The sequence below is a fragment of the Castor canadensis genome, chromosome 11 (assembly GCF_047511655.1).
Source record: "Castor canadensis chromosome 11, mCasCan1.hap1v2, whole genome shotgun sequence".
Taxonomy (NCBI): domain Eukaryota; kingdom Metazoa; phylum Chordata; class Mammalia; order Rodentia; family Castoridae; genus Castor; species Castor canadensis.
Window position 1 is genome coordinate 138,038,268 of NC_133396.1, and position 16,731 is coordinate 138,054,998.

At 35.6% G+C, this 16,731-nt stretch overlaps 1 protein-coding gene across 7 annotated transcripts in view; it reads right to left on the bottom strand.

The window, feature by feature from the left end:
- The window catches only part of Cep170 (centrosomal protein 170), a 114,999-nt gene that overhangs the window by 61,356 nt on the left and 36,912 nt on the right, over positions 1 to 16,731 (bottom strand). For all 7 annotated transcript variants that reach the window (XM_074048776.1, XM_074048775.1, XM_074048770.1 and 4 more), the window contains 4 exons: positions 12,975 to 13,056; positions 5,325 to 5,380; positions 5,076 to 5,238; positions 3,855 to 3,989 (listed from right to left, as the gene is read on the bottom strand). In XM_074048776.1, the coding sequence (XP_073904877.1) occupies positions 3,855 to 3,989; positions 5,076 to 5,238; positions 5,325 to 5,380; positions 12,975 to 13,056 (436 nt within the window). The remainder of the gene's footprint in view (positions 1 to 3,854; positions 3,990 to 5,075; positions 5,239 to 5,324; positions 5,381 to 12,974; positions 13,057 to 16,731) is intronic.

Here is a 16,731-nt window from a genome sequence, read left to right on the forward strand (position 1 = left end):
GCAGCGTATACATTTCAAAGGCTCTGGAGGACATCATTGTAATACCAATAACTGATATTCCATAATTATGATCCTGAGTCATAAAGAAAAAATTAAACATAATCCAGAGTAAATGTTCACTTCATTATTCTGTCCAATCCAAGATGATAAAGACTAATGTCATTCTACTTAAGACATTTAACTAACCTAGCCTACTGAAGTACTTCAAAGTATGGAAACCATGAAACTCCTTTTGCTAAAATGGAGCTACAACTTTAGAAGCTTACAAACTTAGTATCATTGGCTTAAAAATCAATGTGAAAGAGCCATGAATCTACCATTTAGTTATGTTCCTTTTCAAAATGTATGTGACATTTAAAGTCTCTTAACTGCAACCTAAATTAATGCTGAGACCAAGTTAGTAGGTACAAGGACAAAGCCGTGGGTAAACTGAGAACTCGAAATGTTCACACAATTTTTGGGATAGATAGCTCAAATGTAAATATTTGCTTTTTTCCCCCTAGGCTATGTGATAAATTGCCAGGACATTCTGGATACATGTAGACCCCAAAGAGGGGGACATAAGAATAAATAGGTAGCAAACTCTATTATCCTTTCTAGAATGTTCATCTTCCATAGTAAGTACTAAATTTTAAATTGTAAAAGCAAATATTTTTCTTCTTTTTTTTTTAGATGATGTTGGTGTTGGGGATCAAACCCAGGGTCTCATACATGTTAGGCAAGCACACTAACACTGAGCTATGGATCTGGCCTGCAAAATGCTTTTGGTTTTCACTGAAGAGTATGCTTGGAGTATAAATTATTAAGCTAATCATTTATTTCTATAATGTAAAACATTTAGCAATATTTAAATTCTTAAAATATACTTTGATTTAAAAATGACCAAGGGTAAACATTTCAAATTGGATTCTATAACATCTGCTGGATTCAGAGAATTATTTCAGGTCAGTAAACTTTTTCCTCCATCCTATATTTTAAACAACTGCAATGATAAATGTGGACCAATAACATCTTCACACTAATTTGACAAAGTAAGATTTCATCACCTATTAATCAACTGAACCTGACAGAGCACTTAAAAGCAATTAAACTCAAGACTTAAACCACTCATTCCTTATTACTCACACTGTCCCAAGATTATGAGACAGTTTTTAGTCACCTGGTGGAAATGACAATGAGACAGGGCAACAAGCTGATAATGACTTAAAATTTAGTCTCAATAACACAGATGAAATTAGGGCTGGCTACTTCCCAGTTTGAGGTATGAGGAGCAGTTTTCAATGCCTGTTTTTGGAGAGTTTCCTTAGATCTTTGCACCCTACGAAGTATATTTTTTGGAGTAATTGTGTGTGTGTGTGTGTGTGTGTGTATATGCAAGAGTAACACATCACTGAAATTTTAACTGCTTGTGGTTAAGAGTATAGACTCTGAAGTCAGGGTACTTAAGTTCAAGTCAGTGACTTTGATAAGCAAATTAACATTACCGTGCCTCAGTTCTTTTCTCTATAAAATGTAAAAAATAACAGTAACTACTACCTTTAGGTGTTGCTGTGAGGATTAAATGCACATAAGCCACTGAAAAGATGGTATAAGCACCATCAAAGTGTTAGCTAAGTCACAGCTGTTGTCTCCATCATAGTTACACAAACACATTACTATAGAGGGTAGGTGTTTAATTTTTTAAATTGTTCTTTAAGTTGTTTTGTGTGTGAGGGGGGAACAGCTACATCTTTAATGGCTACATAACAATCATTATTCCAATTATGTTCAGAATTTGAGAACACTTAAATTCATCTGTTTTCTAACCCATCTAATTTGTTAATTTTTTCCCCTCTCTGTACCAGGTGGGTCTACTGCACAGTGGCACTTGAAGTAAGGAATCTAGAGTTTAGCTGTGGGGAGAAGGCACACACAAAATCAGTACAGCTGTGAAGCAGTAGTATACTTTACAGACACATCACTTAGAATTTGTATCATCTAATGCCTGTGTGTAAATATCCATGTGGGAGAAGAACAGACAGGAATTAGCATGATTTATGTGGGGGTATATTGGGAAAGAACACCAAACAATTGATAACGGGATGTAAGACCCAGTAGGGCTTAAAAAGTTTAAAATCTATTTATTTGGCAGACAAAAGGAAGTTATTGCAGTTTCTTGAAAAAATGAAATAAAAACCAGTTTATATTTATTATGCAAAATAAACTGCAAAAGGATTGAAACTTAAGACAGATAGTACAAATTATGACTCAGCAGGGAAAAAGACAAGGCAACTGAAGTAGGTAATAAACTAGATAACATGAAGGGAAGACAAAACACTTTTTCAAATGAAGGAGGCATTCTTCACTGCCTTTCAATATCCTTTCCTGTTCCTCCTTCCTAAAAGGACTCCAGTATAACCTGATATCCACTCTTCCCCTACACAGTTCAGGGAAAATGAACACCACCCTTGGATTCTAGGTGAGCAAGAGTGGTGTAAAAATGATCGCCTATGTTTTGCCACTCCTGAACTTCTAGCAGACTAATGAGAAGAGAGATGTGCTAAAAACCTTAGGGAAAGTTCTTCCAAATTCTGGAAGGACTTCTGGAAGCAACCTGGTCTTTTTTGCTGGATGTGATTAAAGGAGTGTGTATCCTTCAGTGCTGCTGGCAAGCAACCTCTGGGGGTGAGGGGAAATGCTCAGTGTGCATCCACTGTGCACTGCAAGACAGAGAGGAGAGACTAGCTAGCTAACACCACTGTGGAGCTGCCACGCTGAACAGCCCAAGAGGACTCAGTTATGTGTCCTGCATGATGTAAGGTGTCAGTTCCGTTATTCACATCTGAAGGCATACTAAATAATACTAGGCAGTAATACTTGATGCTTGGACATGAAGAAAACTGTTGGTGAAAGAAACAAGGAAGCAAAGTTGGCAAATTCAGTTTGGGGCATTGTAAGGAGCTGATACCAGCTTTCTGATGTGTACCCTGGTTTAACTAGACCTTCTCTAAAGGACTATTCTTATTCTCCAGTTAAAAAAACTGTCTTATTTATCTTGTGTTGCTAAAGTCACAGGTAGAAAACTGGAAAGAGTGCTGATGGAACAGACTAAGTCTTCCATACTTATCCCTGGCGTCTAAACTTAATTCCTCTGCTCTGGATCCTTATCTGCTGTTATCATGGAAACTGACTGATCTCTTCTTCTGTTCTTTTCAACATCCTTATCAATTGTCATTCAATTGTCACAGAGAATTGATCCCTCCATTTATTTCCTGGAAATCTTGATTCTTCTGGTTTATGGGTATTTAGTTCACCACTTAACTACTCTACCAACAAAAGAACATGTTCCTTGATCATTAATCTGAGAATCTGACCTAGCGCTTCTACTTCACTCAGGCTGCCAAACTCAGTAATCATGTTGCTATCATATCCCAACAAACTGAGCACAGTGAGGTGTTTACACAAGTTACTTTTCACATCACATGTCTGACAGTACAAATTACTTATTTGAAAATGAGTATGTGCTTGAGAATCTCATGAAAACATAAAATTCTTTGGTACTTACTATTTTTGTCAAATTCATTTTAATAATTAATTTAAAAGACTTGAAAATGTCCAGTTATACCATTAATCTGTAAGTTTTAACAATTTCATATACTGGAAAATAGTTTAAACAAAAGTATACAGATATTGAGATTAATACTATGCGAGATTTGTAAGAAATAAGTTTACATTAAAGTAACAATGCTACTAAACACTCGACTTAAAATCAAGTTGGGGGAGCAGATCACCCCTCTTCAGAGTAAACAGCTTTGTTTAGAAAATGAATGCTTCCTACAATATCATGTAGCATCCTGGTCACTGAGGCATTTTACCTGATGCTCCAGGATCATGACTCTTTTCTTCAAGCTTGCCACTTGACTTGAAAGCTCTTTTTTCGTCCACTTCATCTTCGCCCCACCAGGACGGCTGCCCATATAATGGAGTACCACGGGGCATAGCAGAAACATCTAGAAAGAGATGGGGCAAATCTGTCTAAAGATGAAGCAACAGCAAAATACACTTTTTCAGAATGCTGGAATTCCCCAATTATTAAAAATACTCTATACTGAATAAATAAATGATAATATCCCAACAGGTTTTTGTTACTTAAAGTAGTAAAAGTTCTTTGGTATGTAACTGAGCCACTTATAATTAATGGACTTTGCTGTGAATATTCAGACAGGAAGTGTCTCCAGTGGAACAAGTTTGGAAAAGCTAGGCAGTACTCAGGGAAGAATGAAACCAGTCTGATCAGAAATATCATAGGTCTAAATATAAAAGACAAAACTAAAGTTCAAACCCAGTACTGAGGTTTGAACTCAGGGTCTCATGCTTGCTTAGCAGACTCTCTAACACTTAAGCCACTCCACCAGCCCTGTTTTGTGTTGGGTAGTTTTGAGTTAGGGGTCTCTTGAAATATTTCTCTTGGCTGGCCTCAAACCATGATCCTCCTGATCTCTGCCTGCCTCCTGAGTAGCTAGGATTATAGGCGTGAGCCACTGATGCCTAACTGAAGTGAAAGTAAATTTTGGCATGAGTAGCCATTTTCAAATTTTTGTAAAGCCTAAGGGCACTGCACAGTAAATAATTTAAGCTAATTGTTACAGGGTACATTTTAATTTAGCAGGGGTGGCACTGTCTGTCAACTTCAGAAACTGTTTCTGTTTGGGATTATTTATGCAAAGCATTGTTATAGTTCCTAGAACTTTAAGTGGGTCTTTGATGACATGATGTAGCATTATTGGATTTAAATTTTTTCCTTTTATTTCAGTGATTAAAATTCAGAAAAATGAAAACACGAAATAGAAAAAATTATTGCAATTTAAACTGAAATTATAAACATTATTTCCTTCAATTTTTAACCAGCATTTATTTCCCTAAATATTTAAACATATTAAGTGCACCTACAAACAACTGCCACATGAAATGATGTGTTCTATACTGTTTTTAATAAAAACACTGGCTGCATTACAAGGCACTCTGGAACAGTTATTACAAACGTTTTCTGATAACAGAGGAGGGAACTCCTCGGCATGTCTCGGGAGCTGGCTTACCCGGGGCCTTCTCCTCGGCTCTCAGGGCCTCTGCAGCTTTCTGCTGCACTTCCGCAGCAGCATCTACAGTCTTTGAGTCCATGCTTTTGGCACTTGCAGATTTTGATAATTCTGATTCTGAAGATTTTTGAGACAACTGAAGCTGGATGGTAAACTTCTCATGCTAAAAAACATTTAAAAATGAAAGTGAAACATCTTTGAATGAAACCAAGTGCAGTGAACAACAGATTCACAAGGATCAGCTTTTACCTTCAGAGCCTCTTCAGGGACCCTCATTTCTCCCCGTACTACAGTGAAAAGATTTGTATGTAAACAGGGCTAAGGAAGAATATAAACTATAGTATTTTGGCTTAACAGGGCCACCAAATGTAACTCAGAAAATTTCCTAATTTAAGGAGTAATTTGAGAATTATTATATTCCCTTTAAATGTTAAGACATACTTACAAATACAAAAATTTTCATTTTTAAATCCTTAAAAATCTTAAAACCCAGCAAGTATTTCTAACCTTAGGTAATACTGGCCTTTAAGAAGCAAATAAGGAGCCAGGTGCAGTGGCATATACCTGTAATCCCAGGCTCTGGTGAGGTAAATAAGAGGTTTGGGGTTTGAGGCCAGGCTGGGCAAGTTAGCGAGACCCTATCTCAAAAACCTAAGTGTGGTGGTCCATCTATAATCTCAGATATGTGGAAGGCAGAGGCCTGAGTGTCATGGTCCAGGCTGGCCATGGTTAGGGCCCATGGACAAAAGCAAGACTTTACCTGAAAAATAAAACTAAAGAAAAGAGGGCTGGGGGCATGGCTCAAGCACAAGGTCCTGAGTTCAAACTTAATACTGTCCTACCCCCAAAAAAATTCCCAGAAAAAGCAATCAAGGTGGGTAATTGGAGCACAGGCACTTAATTTTCACAAACAGTATGACATTACTACAATGAAGAGAAAGCACCTGGATCAAATTACATTGATAGCTAGTCACAAAAATGCAAAAGAAATCTCTATCATAAGGGATTACCCAACAGAGATTCCTGGAGGATCTCATTGGTCACTTTCAGGAGCTTGGATAAAAATGAAGTTCATTTTGCAAGTACAAAAGGAAATGCTGTAATTAGTGTCTTACAACAACCACAACCAGGGTCACAGTACATTACAAAACAGCTGATTCCACACAGATTGGAACCAAGGGCTAGATGTAATGAATGCTTTCATTATTATACCAAAAAGAACAATGCTTCTGTATATTAAAAAGATCTATTCACTAAAGAGTAGAGGTCACATTTCACACTATTACTCAACCCTGTAATGGAAGGACCTTTTTAACCCCAAATAAATTCTATTATTCCTTACTAATTCAAAGCATTCATCAATCACCTTAAGTGTAGAAAACTGTAATTACCAGGACTACTTGGGGGAAAAGACTTCTCAAGCATACTGGAGGCAGGAAACTTGTTAAGAGAACTTTTTAGAGCCGTGAAGAGCTTTGGAGAATTTTATGGTGAGATGTTCAATTCCAATCATCTTTGTTTGGGTTTTACAGATAAAGAATTTGGAGACTGCAGAGGCAGAACCCAAAACAAGAATTTAGCTACAGAATCCAGCCCAGGGCTTTCCTGTCACTTTATACTACTCTCATAGCTTTTAAATTTTAAAATTTTCATTTTGTATCATATACATATGCTCACAAATGTCGATGATACATATAAAAATACACACCTCATAATCAAGCATATTTAATGAAAAACATCTGGTAATTGTTTTAACTCCAAGAAATTAACAGCTGAAGAAGAGTCATAGTATTGCTACTTTTTAAATTGAAATAATAATTAAAAACTGACAGCTGTGGCCAGGTGCCAGCAGCTCATGCCTATAATCCTAGCTATGTGGGAGGCTGAAATCAGGAGGATCAGGGTTCAAGGCCAACTGGGCAAACAGTTCAAAAGACTCCATCTCCAAAATAACCAGAGAAAAATGGATTGGAGGTGTGGCTCAAGTGAAGCCTGGAGTTCAAACTCTAGTCCCACAAAAAAATAAAAAATTGCTGTTTTGTTTTCTATTGATTTTAGCCAATTGTGAGCACTTTTTGGTGCCTTAGGTTTACCTCCTGGAAGTGTGTGAAGGTTACTGCCCAGGGTTAGTCTGGAGTACCCTGAGACCTTGACATGCTTCAGGTCGGGGAGCACTTGAGATGGGACCATTCTTCTTAGGTTCAAGTACTTTACCTCTCAAGAGGTCCTCTTTGAGTCCTCGTTCAGGCCATGAATTCACCCGAATTCATACCAGAGTATGCTTATAAGACGGTAACAATGCTCTAGTCCCAACTGTCCCCTCCAAAGCTACCATCTTCTCAGGGTTGCAGACCGAGTATTTTAGTAGCTATTATCTAGATTGCCCAGCAGCAGTGCTATGTGTAGTGTTCCAAGTACAGATGCTGTAATGCATGCTTTTTTATTTTTACCATATCTAGTATGACTAACCTCATCACTTTGTGAGCCATTATCTTTTCTTTAGGAAAAGATATAAACCCAATATTTAAAAAGGCACTGGATTCTTTCCATATGACAGCAATAACAGTAAGGAGGGATCTTGAGATTCAAAGTTTTAGACAATGTTTAATTTCCATGAACCGTATGAGCCATGCCATACTCTGGTTTTATTTCTATAAACAGTGCTTCCTTCTTAGTCTTTTTAAAATTGGTTCTTCACCTCACTTGCTTCTTAATGTTTGAGTGTATTGGGTTTCAGTCCTTGGACCTCGTTACCAATCTCTATTAACTCCCCTGACGAACTCAATCTCCAGGTTTTCCTTATTTATACTATGAAAATCCCCAAATTCTCATTAACTTGTACTTCTCCTTTTGACTCAACTGGTATATTCAATATGAAAAATCAACCTCTATTACTTCTGCTTGTGGACCAAATCAAGTAAAAGGAACCAGATTTACTCTCCCACAGGAAACCATCAAATAATGGGCAAAATAAATGGTTTCCAGACAACCGGCACCAGGCTACAAAAGATGATTCCTGAGAGAAGGGAAACAAATCAAGGTAAGTTCAATCACTGCTCTAAACATAATGGAAGGAGGAGTAATCCAGGCAGAGCCTGGCAGACTACCTGAGCTATGGAGGAAATAAAGCTTAAGAAAAGCTGCACAGAAAGAATTCCAGACACCTCTGGAGGACTTCACTCACATAATTCAGGTGAGTACTGATCAACATATGAAAAAAGTACTATGGCTGGGGTGAGAATCACCTGAAAATATTAGTGGTACCTGCTCATGGACAGAAATAGTACCTGCTTCCAATAGCCAGGCCAAAACCCTCATGACTCATGAGCTGCTGGCTCAAGAGAGGTCAGTAGGCTTTTTCTGTGAGGTATTTATCAGGCCCACTGCTGCAACTATTCAGTTCTGCTGTGGTGGAATGAAAGCAGTCATACAAATATGTAAATTAGTGGAGATAGCAGTGTTCTAAAAAAAAAAAAAAAAAACAGGCTGAGGGCTAGGTTTATCAGGGTCTTCCCTCACTAGTGAGGAGTAATTAGCCCAGACTAATCTTAGAAGACTAACAAATATTAAAAGAAGATCCAAAGTGATAATAAAACTATTTCCAAATAACTTGAATCCCAGAACAAAGCTCAAAAATATTTATAGGAATATAAGAATATGCATGTAACACTTAGCAAGGTGAAATTAACAATGTCAGCTGTCTAATAAAAAAATTACCAAGCATGCAAAAAAAGTGAAACCCAGAGTTTCATACAAATGTTAACAAAGATGTTAAAAACAGTTATTATAATCTTATTTCTTATGTTCAAAAAATGGAAACTTGGAAGATATGAAAAACAAAATCCAAACTGACCCTCTTAAGATGAAAACTATATTGTGTGAGATGAAATATATATGTGGATGGGTTAACGGCAGATTAGATGTTGCCAAAGAAAAGATTAGTGAACTGAAAGACACACTTGTATTAACAATCCAAAACACAGAAGGAAAAGATTAAAAAAAAAAAAGCATCAGTGAGCTGTGAGATGACTTCAAGAAGTCTAATGTACATTTAATGCGAGTCCTGAGGGCAAGTGTGGAGTACAGAAACAGGTATTAAAACTAAGAATTTTTTTCTAAATTTGATTTAAAGTATCAACCCATGATCCAAGAAGCCCAACAAACTCCAAACACAAGAATCTACACCAAGGCACATCACAGTCAAGTGGCTTAAAACCAGGTGTCACAGGAAATAATGAAAGTGAGAATACAGTGGAGCAAAACTGTTTTTCTTTAGTTATTATTTTTTAATTAGCATGTATTACCTGAATAAAGAAATGAGCTTCATTGTGACATTTTCATTCATGCAAAGAACATGCTTTGATCATGCCCCTCCCCCTTCCTCTTCTACTACTTTCATGTCCTTTTCTACCCCTAGATTAGTGGGGTAAAGTCTTAAATGTACTAAAGCAAAAGAAATGTCAACCTAGAATTCTATACTGAGCAACAATAACTTTTGGTAAATAAGGTGAAATACTTGTCCAGAAATATAAAAGGTGAAAGAACTCATCACCAGCAGAGCCATGCTTACAAGAAATGTTGAAAGAAGCTCTCCAGGAAGATAAGAGGATGATGCCAAAGGAAAAATGCTCAGAACCAGCACCTTCACAGGCGTGAAGAGTACAGTTATAAGAGTACAAGGATTTTAAAATATAACATTTTAAATGATTTAAATCTCTATGAAAAACAATTGAGAGTCAGGCATGGTGGCACATACCTGTAATTCTAGCACTTGGGAGAATGAGTCAGGAAGATGACAAGTTTGAGGCCAGTAAGAAGACTATTAGAAAAAGGTGGATATGGTCAATATACTCTATATACTTATAAGGAATAGATGATGAAAATCTCTTGTAAGTGAGAGAGAGATATGGTGGAGGCAAATCTAATTAAGGCACATTGTAAGCATATACAGAAATGTCACAATGAATCCCCTCTGTACAACTAATATGTGCGAATAAAAATGTTTTTTAAAAAGCCAATTGACTTTTTACTAACCATAATATAGAACGAGGTTTATGACATTATGGAAACAAAATGTATGATAACTATAGTACAAAGGTTAGGGCAGAACAAAGCTTGTTATTGTAATTTTCTTATACAGTAAGTGAAATGGTATAATGTCAATTGAAGACATATAATTAAGTCCTAAAGCTACCACAAAAATAACTTTAAAAAGAAGGGGTGTTATAGCTAATAAGAAAGGAGATAAAACTGAATCAAAAATTTAAATAATCCAAAAAAAGGGAAAATAGAGAACATAAAAAGAAGGGGACAAATGGAACACAAATGTTGTGTGACAGATTTAAATCCAAACACACTAGTTACCCACACTAAATGTGAACAGTCTACATCCCTTTACTTTCTTCCCATACAACTTATCACCCTCTAGTCTGCTCAGCTTTTGTGTGCTTATTTAGTGTAAGCTCCAGGAGGATGGTGATTATAATCCATTCATTCACTATGACCCCACCCCTGGAACTGTACTTGACACACAGGAAACAGCTAACAAAAGTGAAAAGAGTGGGCGTGGCCTCCCATCTGCTACATTTTTGGCCACTTGAAGACTGACCAGACCTTCCTGAGGTTTATCTTGCAGTACATTAGTATTCTTCGTGAGTTTTGTCATTGTGAAAGTTTGGGTATTTCAGTGAGTACACGCTTTCCAAAATAATTCCTCTAGTTAGAAAAAACTCATGACAGATAAAATGTTAGTGTTCAAGCCATGCAAAAATGTTCTTCCTATTGAGGTAAAATTTATTTTTATTGATCGATTGATTGGCAGTACTAAGGTTTAACTCAGGACCTCACACTTGCTGGTAGGCACTTGCATCATGTCCACAGTCTTTTTTTTTTTTTGCTTTAGTTATTTTTTGAAAGGTTATATTGTTTGGCTCTGGGCCAGACTCTGAATTCAATCCTGTTACCTATAGCCACCTAATAGCCTTCTGAATCGCTGGGATAACAGGTTTATTGATAGAGATGGGGGTCTCACTAATTTTGTGCTTTAACTGGCCTCAAAATGATCCTCGCCAGTAGTTGGGATTATAGTATGAGTCATGCACCTGGCCTTGAGGTGGATTTTTAATTACAATACTTGAAGGTGGTGTGCTCCAAGGTACAGAAGTTTGTAGACTGTATTAATATGAATACAGTTTCTTCAGTCTAGTACGGCTAATGAAGAAATGTTTTAACATTTTCACAATGCTCAGAATCATAAATAACACAAGACATTATACTAAAATAATAAAACAGTGTGAGCCTCACCTGGGCATGTGAATAGCAGTCCAGGCTCAACACTAACTGCATAACTCCTGACAAAATTGTTTGGGACAAAACAATTGCCCCAGACAATTTTAAACAGACATATTGTGAGTTGGTATATTAGGAAAAAAATGTGAGTTCACTATTAAGAAATTACTGCACAATCTGTAAATGTATCAGTTTCTTCCTTTTTTTTTTTGAGAGGGATCTCGTTATGTTGCCCCAGGCTGGCCTTCAACTCCTGGGCTCAAGTAAGCCTCTATCTTCAGCCTCACGAGTGCTGGGACTATAGGTTCGTACAAACACAAGGCCTTAATGGTTTCTTCTTGATTTAATATTCCAAGTTAACTGTAAACTTTTATTAAAATCTGAATTTCTCAGTATTTTCTCATGTTCTGAAACAGCTGATGTCAAATGAATTAAAGGTGCTTAAGTACAAAATGTTCTTGTGCTTGTGGTACTGGGGTTTGAACTGAAGGCCTCTGCCAAGCAGGCGCTCTACTACTTGAGCTATTCCACCAGCCCTTCTTGTGCTTGTTTTGATAAAAATTATACTGGATGAAAATGACCCCTTCATCAAGGCTTTAGCTAATTTTTAACCAGTTTATGTGATATACAGTTTTTAAAGATTTAAAATATACAACCAATAAGTATTTTAAAATGGTTTAGCATTTTATATAATCATTTGTCTTTCAAGCGTAAACATAAAATGTGCCATAAAACCTTCTCTAAGTTTAAATTTAAAAATTTTAAATTTTAGTTTTCATAAATTTTAAGTGTTAATATTTAGTTTTATAGTACATTCATTCTGAGCACCTACTCTAGTTGGATAGTTGAGAATATCTGTATTTTAATTAAGTAAGAATAGGTCCTTTTTACAAAGCTTCTTACCTTGTACAAATAGAAATGTTTTTCTGTCTCTTCAATCACATTCTTCCCCCTTACTAGGCTTCTTTAAGCTACCCTCTCTAGCGTAATACAATCACGTCCCTGTTTAGCTATTAGACTGATTTTTAAACAAAAGAATTTAAAATAAACACTAAATGTATAATGTACTTAATTAGGGAACATTGGTCTTAGAAGACACATGATAGTGAAAAGTTTGAATTGAACAGGTAATAAGGATGTTTTAATGCATAAAACAGAATAATGGTAGTGATGGAAAGAAAGGTAGGTTTAAATTCTTAGATTCTTCTTAGGAGGCTGATTTGTGCCATCATAATCTACCTGCAATGAATCCCTAGACTGGACAAAAATGAAACACTTTTCCAGTTTCTCCCCAGTTACATTCTTTGATAGTTAATTATAATTACAATTACAGCGTGACAGTACTGTAGGGAGACTGCTGATGAAATTATACAAAGAGAGAGGAAAAAGTTAGCTGCGTATCAACTTTTCCAAGATTATTTTTAAGACACTTAAAGTAACAGAAAAAATACATATATTTTTAAACAAGTAGGATTTTAGTATGGCAAGCATCCAATAAACACAATTCTAGCATAACTAATATTTTAAATTCTTCTCTCTCAAGAAATGTTTATTTACACCAGGACAAATATTTTTGCATAAATTTAATAAATGTACAAAATTATATAAGGATATCATATCCAAATCTCAGCTTATCTTCAAGTTTCAAAGTGATGTAAGTCTGTTCTGGAATCCTTACATCATTCACAAAAGTCTACAAAGGAAAAAGAAAGATGTTAGGTTACATATGGAGTATTAATTCTCAAACCTGATACTTAAAAGAGCATTACCATATGGTGGCCAACACAGCTTGTGTTCCGAAGATGTGACAGGTATTCTAAAGTCTGATAAATTATTTAATAACAATCCCTTTATCGGTATTGCTGATAACACACAAGAGCATGGTGTTGCCAAGATGAATTTAGGAACTTAGAATCATACCTAAAAATGGCAAGAAAAGCTCTTACTGTGAAACAAGCAAAATTTTAAAGGGTGAAATACTTAATTTTTTTATATCAATAGGAAGTAACTATCCAAGCTAATTCTAGTAAATAACAAAGCCAAAATGGAGACATTTTCAAGAAAATACTTAATTCTTAACATAGCATCAGTGTTTACTGGCTCAATTGTAGTTTTTATGGGAAACTGTATTTGTGAGGATTGATATTTCTTCACTTTTATTTTTAGATTTATTCCAAACAACAAAAGAAACTTCACTTAAAAAACAGATTGAACTCCTTCTATTTTATAATTGCCACATGGGTCCTTTGAATTTTTTTATGAATCTATGATACATTATGGGATTTTAAGTGATTTTCCTATAGGTCAAAATTCTACTATTTCATCTTTACTCAATTATTTCTAACAATGCTGAAAAAGATCAATAAAAAATCAAAGAATAGCAGAACTATTTAGAACATCATCATTATCAAAAAAAATCACAAATCACAAATCAAGTCACACATATTATTAAATTTTCTAGTTGAACAAAATAAAGCTAACAAGTAGAGGTAAAATTAGTTTTAATGAAATATTTTATATTTAACCTGGTATAGCCAAAATTGTACCATTTCAACATATAAAAATCAATACAATATTTCATATTTACATATACATATATAGATATATGCATACACACAATTTTTTGGGGTACTAAGTCTTAAGTATGAGACTAGTCACATTTCAAATTCTCAATAGCCACACATGGCTAGCAGCTACTGCAGTGAAAAGCAAGACCTAGAAGGATGATGCAATAGTGATATAAATCATCATTTTATCATCCTTCAATTTTCATTTAGCAATGTCCGAAATATTGCATCAGCTTTCCAAGAAGATACAAAAGACATCTGGAGATACTATCTTAGTGTGGGTTGTTAAGCTATCAAAGAGCACAGCTGAAAATTCAGAAATTTCTGATTTAATGTCCATGAAAGCAAAGAGAAGAAAACAGATGGAAAGATTTTCTCAATTATAAGATGAATACAGACATAGACAGCAGCACTGTAGACTATAACAATGATAAAACTGATGAAAATAGGCAACATTATCAGACCATACATCTTTGGACAATGAAAATAATTCTAGATGAATTTTCTCTAATGCAAGAATCAGTGAGAAAAGAATGTTTCCAAGAGCAAAAAGAAAACAAAGTATTTTCATTTAGTTAGTCATTTAATAAGAGTCACACAGTATTTTCCAGCAAGAACCTGAACCACTTTGTATTTTAAGAGAAATGTTGATAGTATTCATCCATCCTCCCTTCCGCCCTCCATTTTTTTCTTTTTTTTGGAGGCACTGGGGTTTTAATTCATGGCCTTACGCTTGCTAGGCAGGCACTCTGACCACTTGAGCCTCTTTGCCAGTCCCCTTCCTTTCTTGATATTTGTGTATCAGTAATTATTTGGAACCATTTGTAAGTGGAAAAATGTTCAAGGCCAAGTTACTTACAGAAGTGACTTGGAGGAAAATGATGCAGAAATATAAAACTATGTGGCTGATTTACTTGTTTATAAATCTAAAAATAAGAAATGTTTTTGCAAGATGGCCATACTCTCAACAAAATGGTAAGCTGGTAAAGTTTAAAACACTGTTTTGACTACAAGTTGGAGCCAACTAGAGCTGTACTTGACACCTGGAACCAACACTTATGAAATGGGTACATGTCCCAGGGAATACATGACAACTGATGAGCAATTAGCTGCATTCAAACAACATTGCCCATTTCGTGTATCATGTGCCTTGGAAAACCAGGAGAATATGAAATAAAAGTTTTGAGCTTTTTATGTCTAATTTTTAACTAAAATTTCAAGTTGTTTTCATTATTTCATTCTGTAAATTTTATAAAAAGACTTGAAAAAATATATAAAATAAAAACAGTCCACTGCACACAGACAAATGGCAAATGGTGGTGACAATTTTCCTGACATCCTGGTTATGAAAGGCTAGTTTGCTAGAATTATAGAAAAACACAACAGATGTTAAATGAAATGCAGACACCATGTAAATACTCAACAAGACTTTCTTTGGTGAAGTGAAACTTTAACACTTACTTTATACTTTGCTTTTTAATTCCATCTTCCCATTCTATTTTATTTGGGAAGGCAGCAAGGGCTTGCTTGGGAAGGTTCCCTCTGTGATAAGGAAGTCTAGAGGGCTCCAAATCAGACATACTAAAGTACGTAAGGGGATTTTGCTATTATGGTCATATTCTCAAATTTCTATGCATAATTAGCTCTTTGTCATAAAATAACAGTTTCCAAATCTACAAAAAAAGTGGCAATCTTAGGGCTGGGGGCATAGCTCAAGTGGTAGAGCACCTGTTTAGCAAGCAAGAGGCCCAGAGTTCAAACTCTGGCAGAGTTCATACTACCAAATAAAGAATTCAAAAGAGCTGAATACTACTAAATCACTAGATCACATCTTAACATGATTTCTGAGTAATCCCAAATCACAACTTTTCAACATGCTGTACAGAGAGGTTAAAACAGTAATGCAAAGAAAACTCAAGGGCTTCTGGAATTTATGAACTCCAATTTTAGGTTCATTTCCAAAATAAACATTTCAGAGTGTTTCAAAAGTTATGTTTTGAGTTTACTAAAACAAGAGTATAATTATAAAATAGAAAAGCTGAGAAAAATGAAGGAAAAGAACAAATGAAAATATTAATTAACTGATTTTAGTATGCAGAAGATAAACAACTAAAGATATATGTAAGAAGACTGCCATGGTTCTTGTCAATTTTATTTAAAACCATCTCAGTCAAAAGCACATTTACTCAAAGGGCCTCTGATGACCTATTAGACCCATCTGAAGTTTTGTTGTTCAATTTTCTTAAATAGTGCGGTTAGTCTATGTTCTAAACTTTCTTGAGATCATGAAATGTCATTTTAACATGCTGGCATTTATGATAGAAATATTTCCTAAAGTCTAAAAGAGGCTAGGAAATAATCACAAAAATGCAGCTGAAAACATCTGGGAGAAAATAGTCTAGAATGACAAAAGGAGAGAGAAGTTTTCAAAGCGCCACAGGGGGAAATCATCTTAATCAAATGTGAAGCATGTTAATAAATGATACACAGAAAGGAAAAGAAGCTTTCTTAAATTTCTATGCCAACATCATTTCTTCACACTTCTACCTCTGTCTGTCCATAGGTGGAAAGAGAAAAATGAGCCACAGAAAGAGAAGGAACAATCAACATCTCAAAGTTGAGCCTGGTGTGGTGGCTCACACCTATAATCCTAGCCACTTGGGAGACAGAGGTCAGGAGGACTGCAGCTCAAGGCCAGCCTGGGCAAAGTTCATGAGACCCCATGTCAATAAAGCTAGGTGTGGTGGCTCCTACCTCTTGCTCAGCTGCACAAAAGTGTAAACAGGAGGATCATAGCCCAG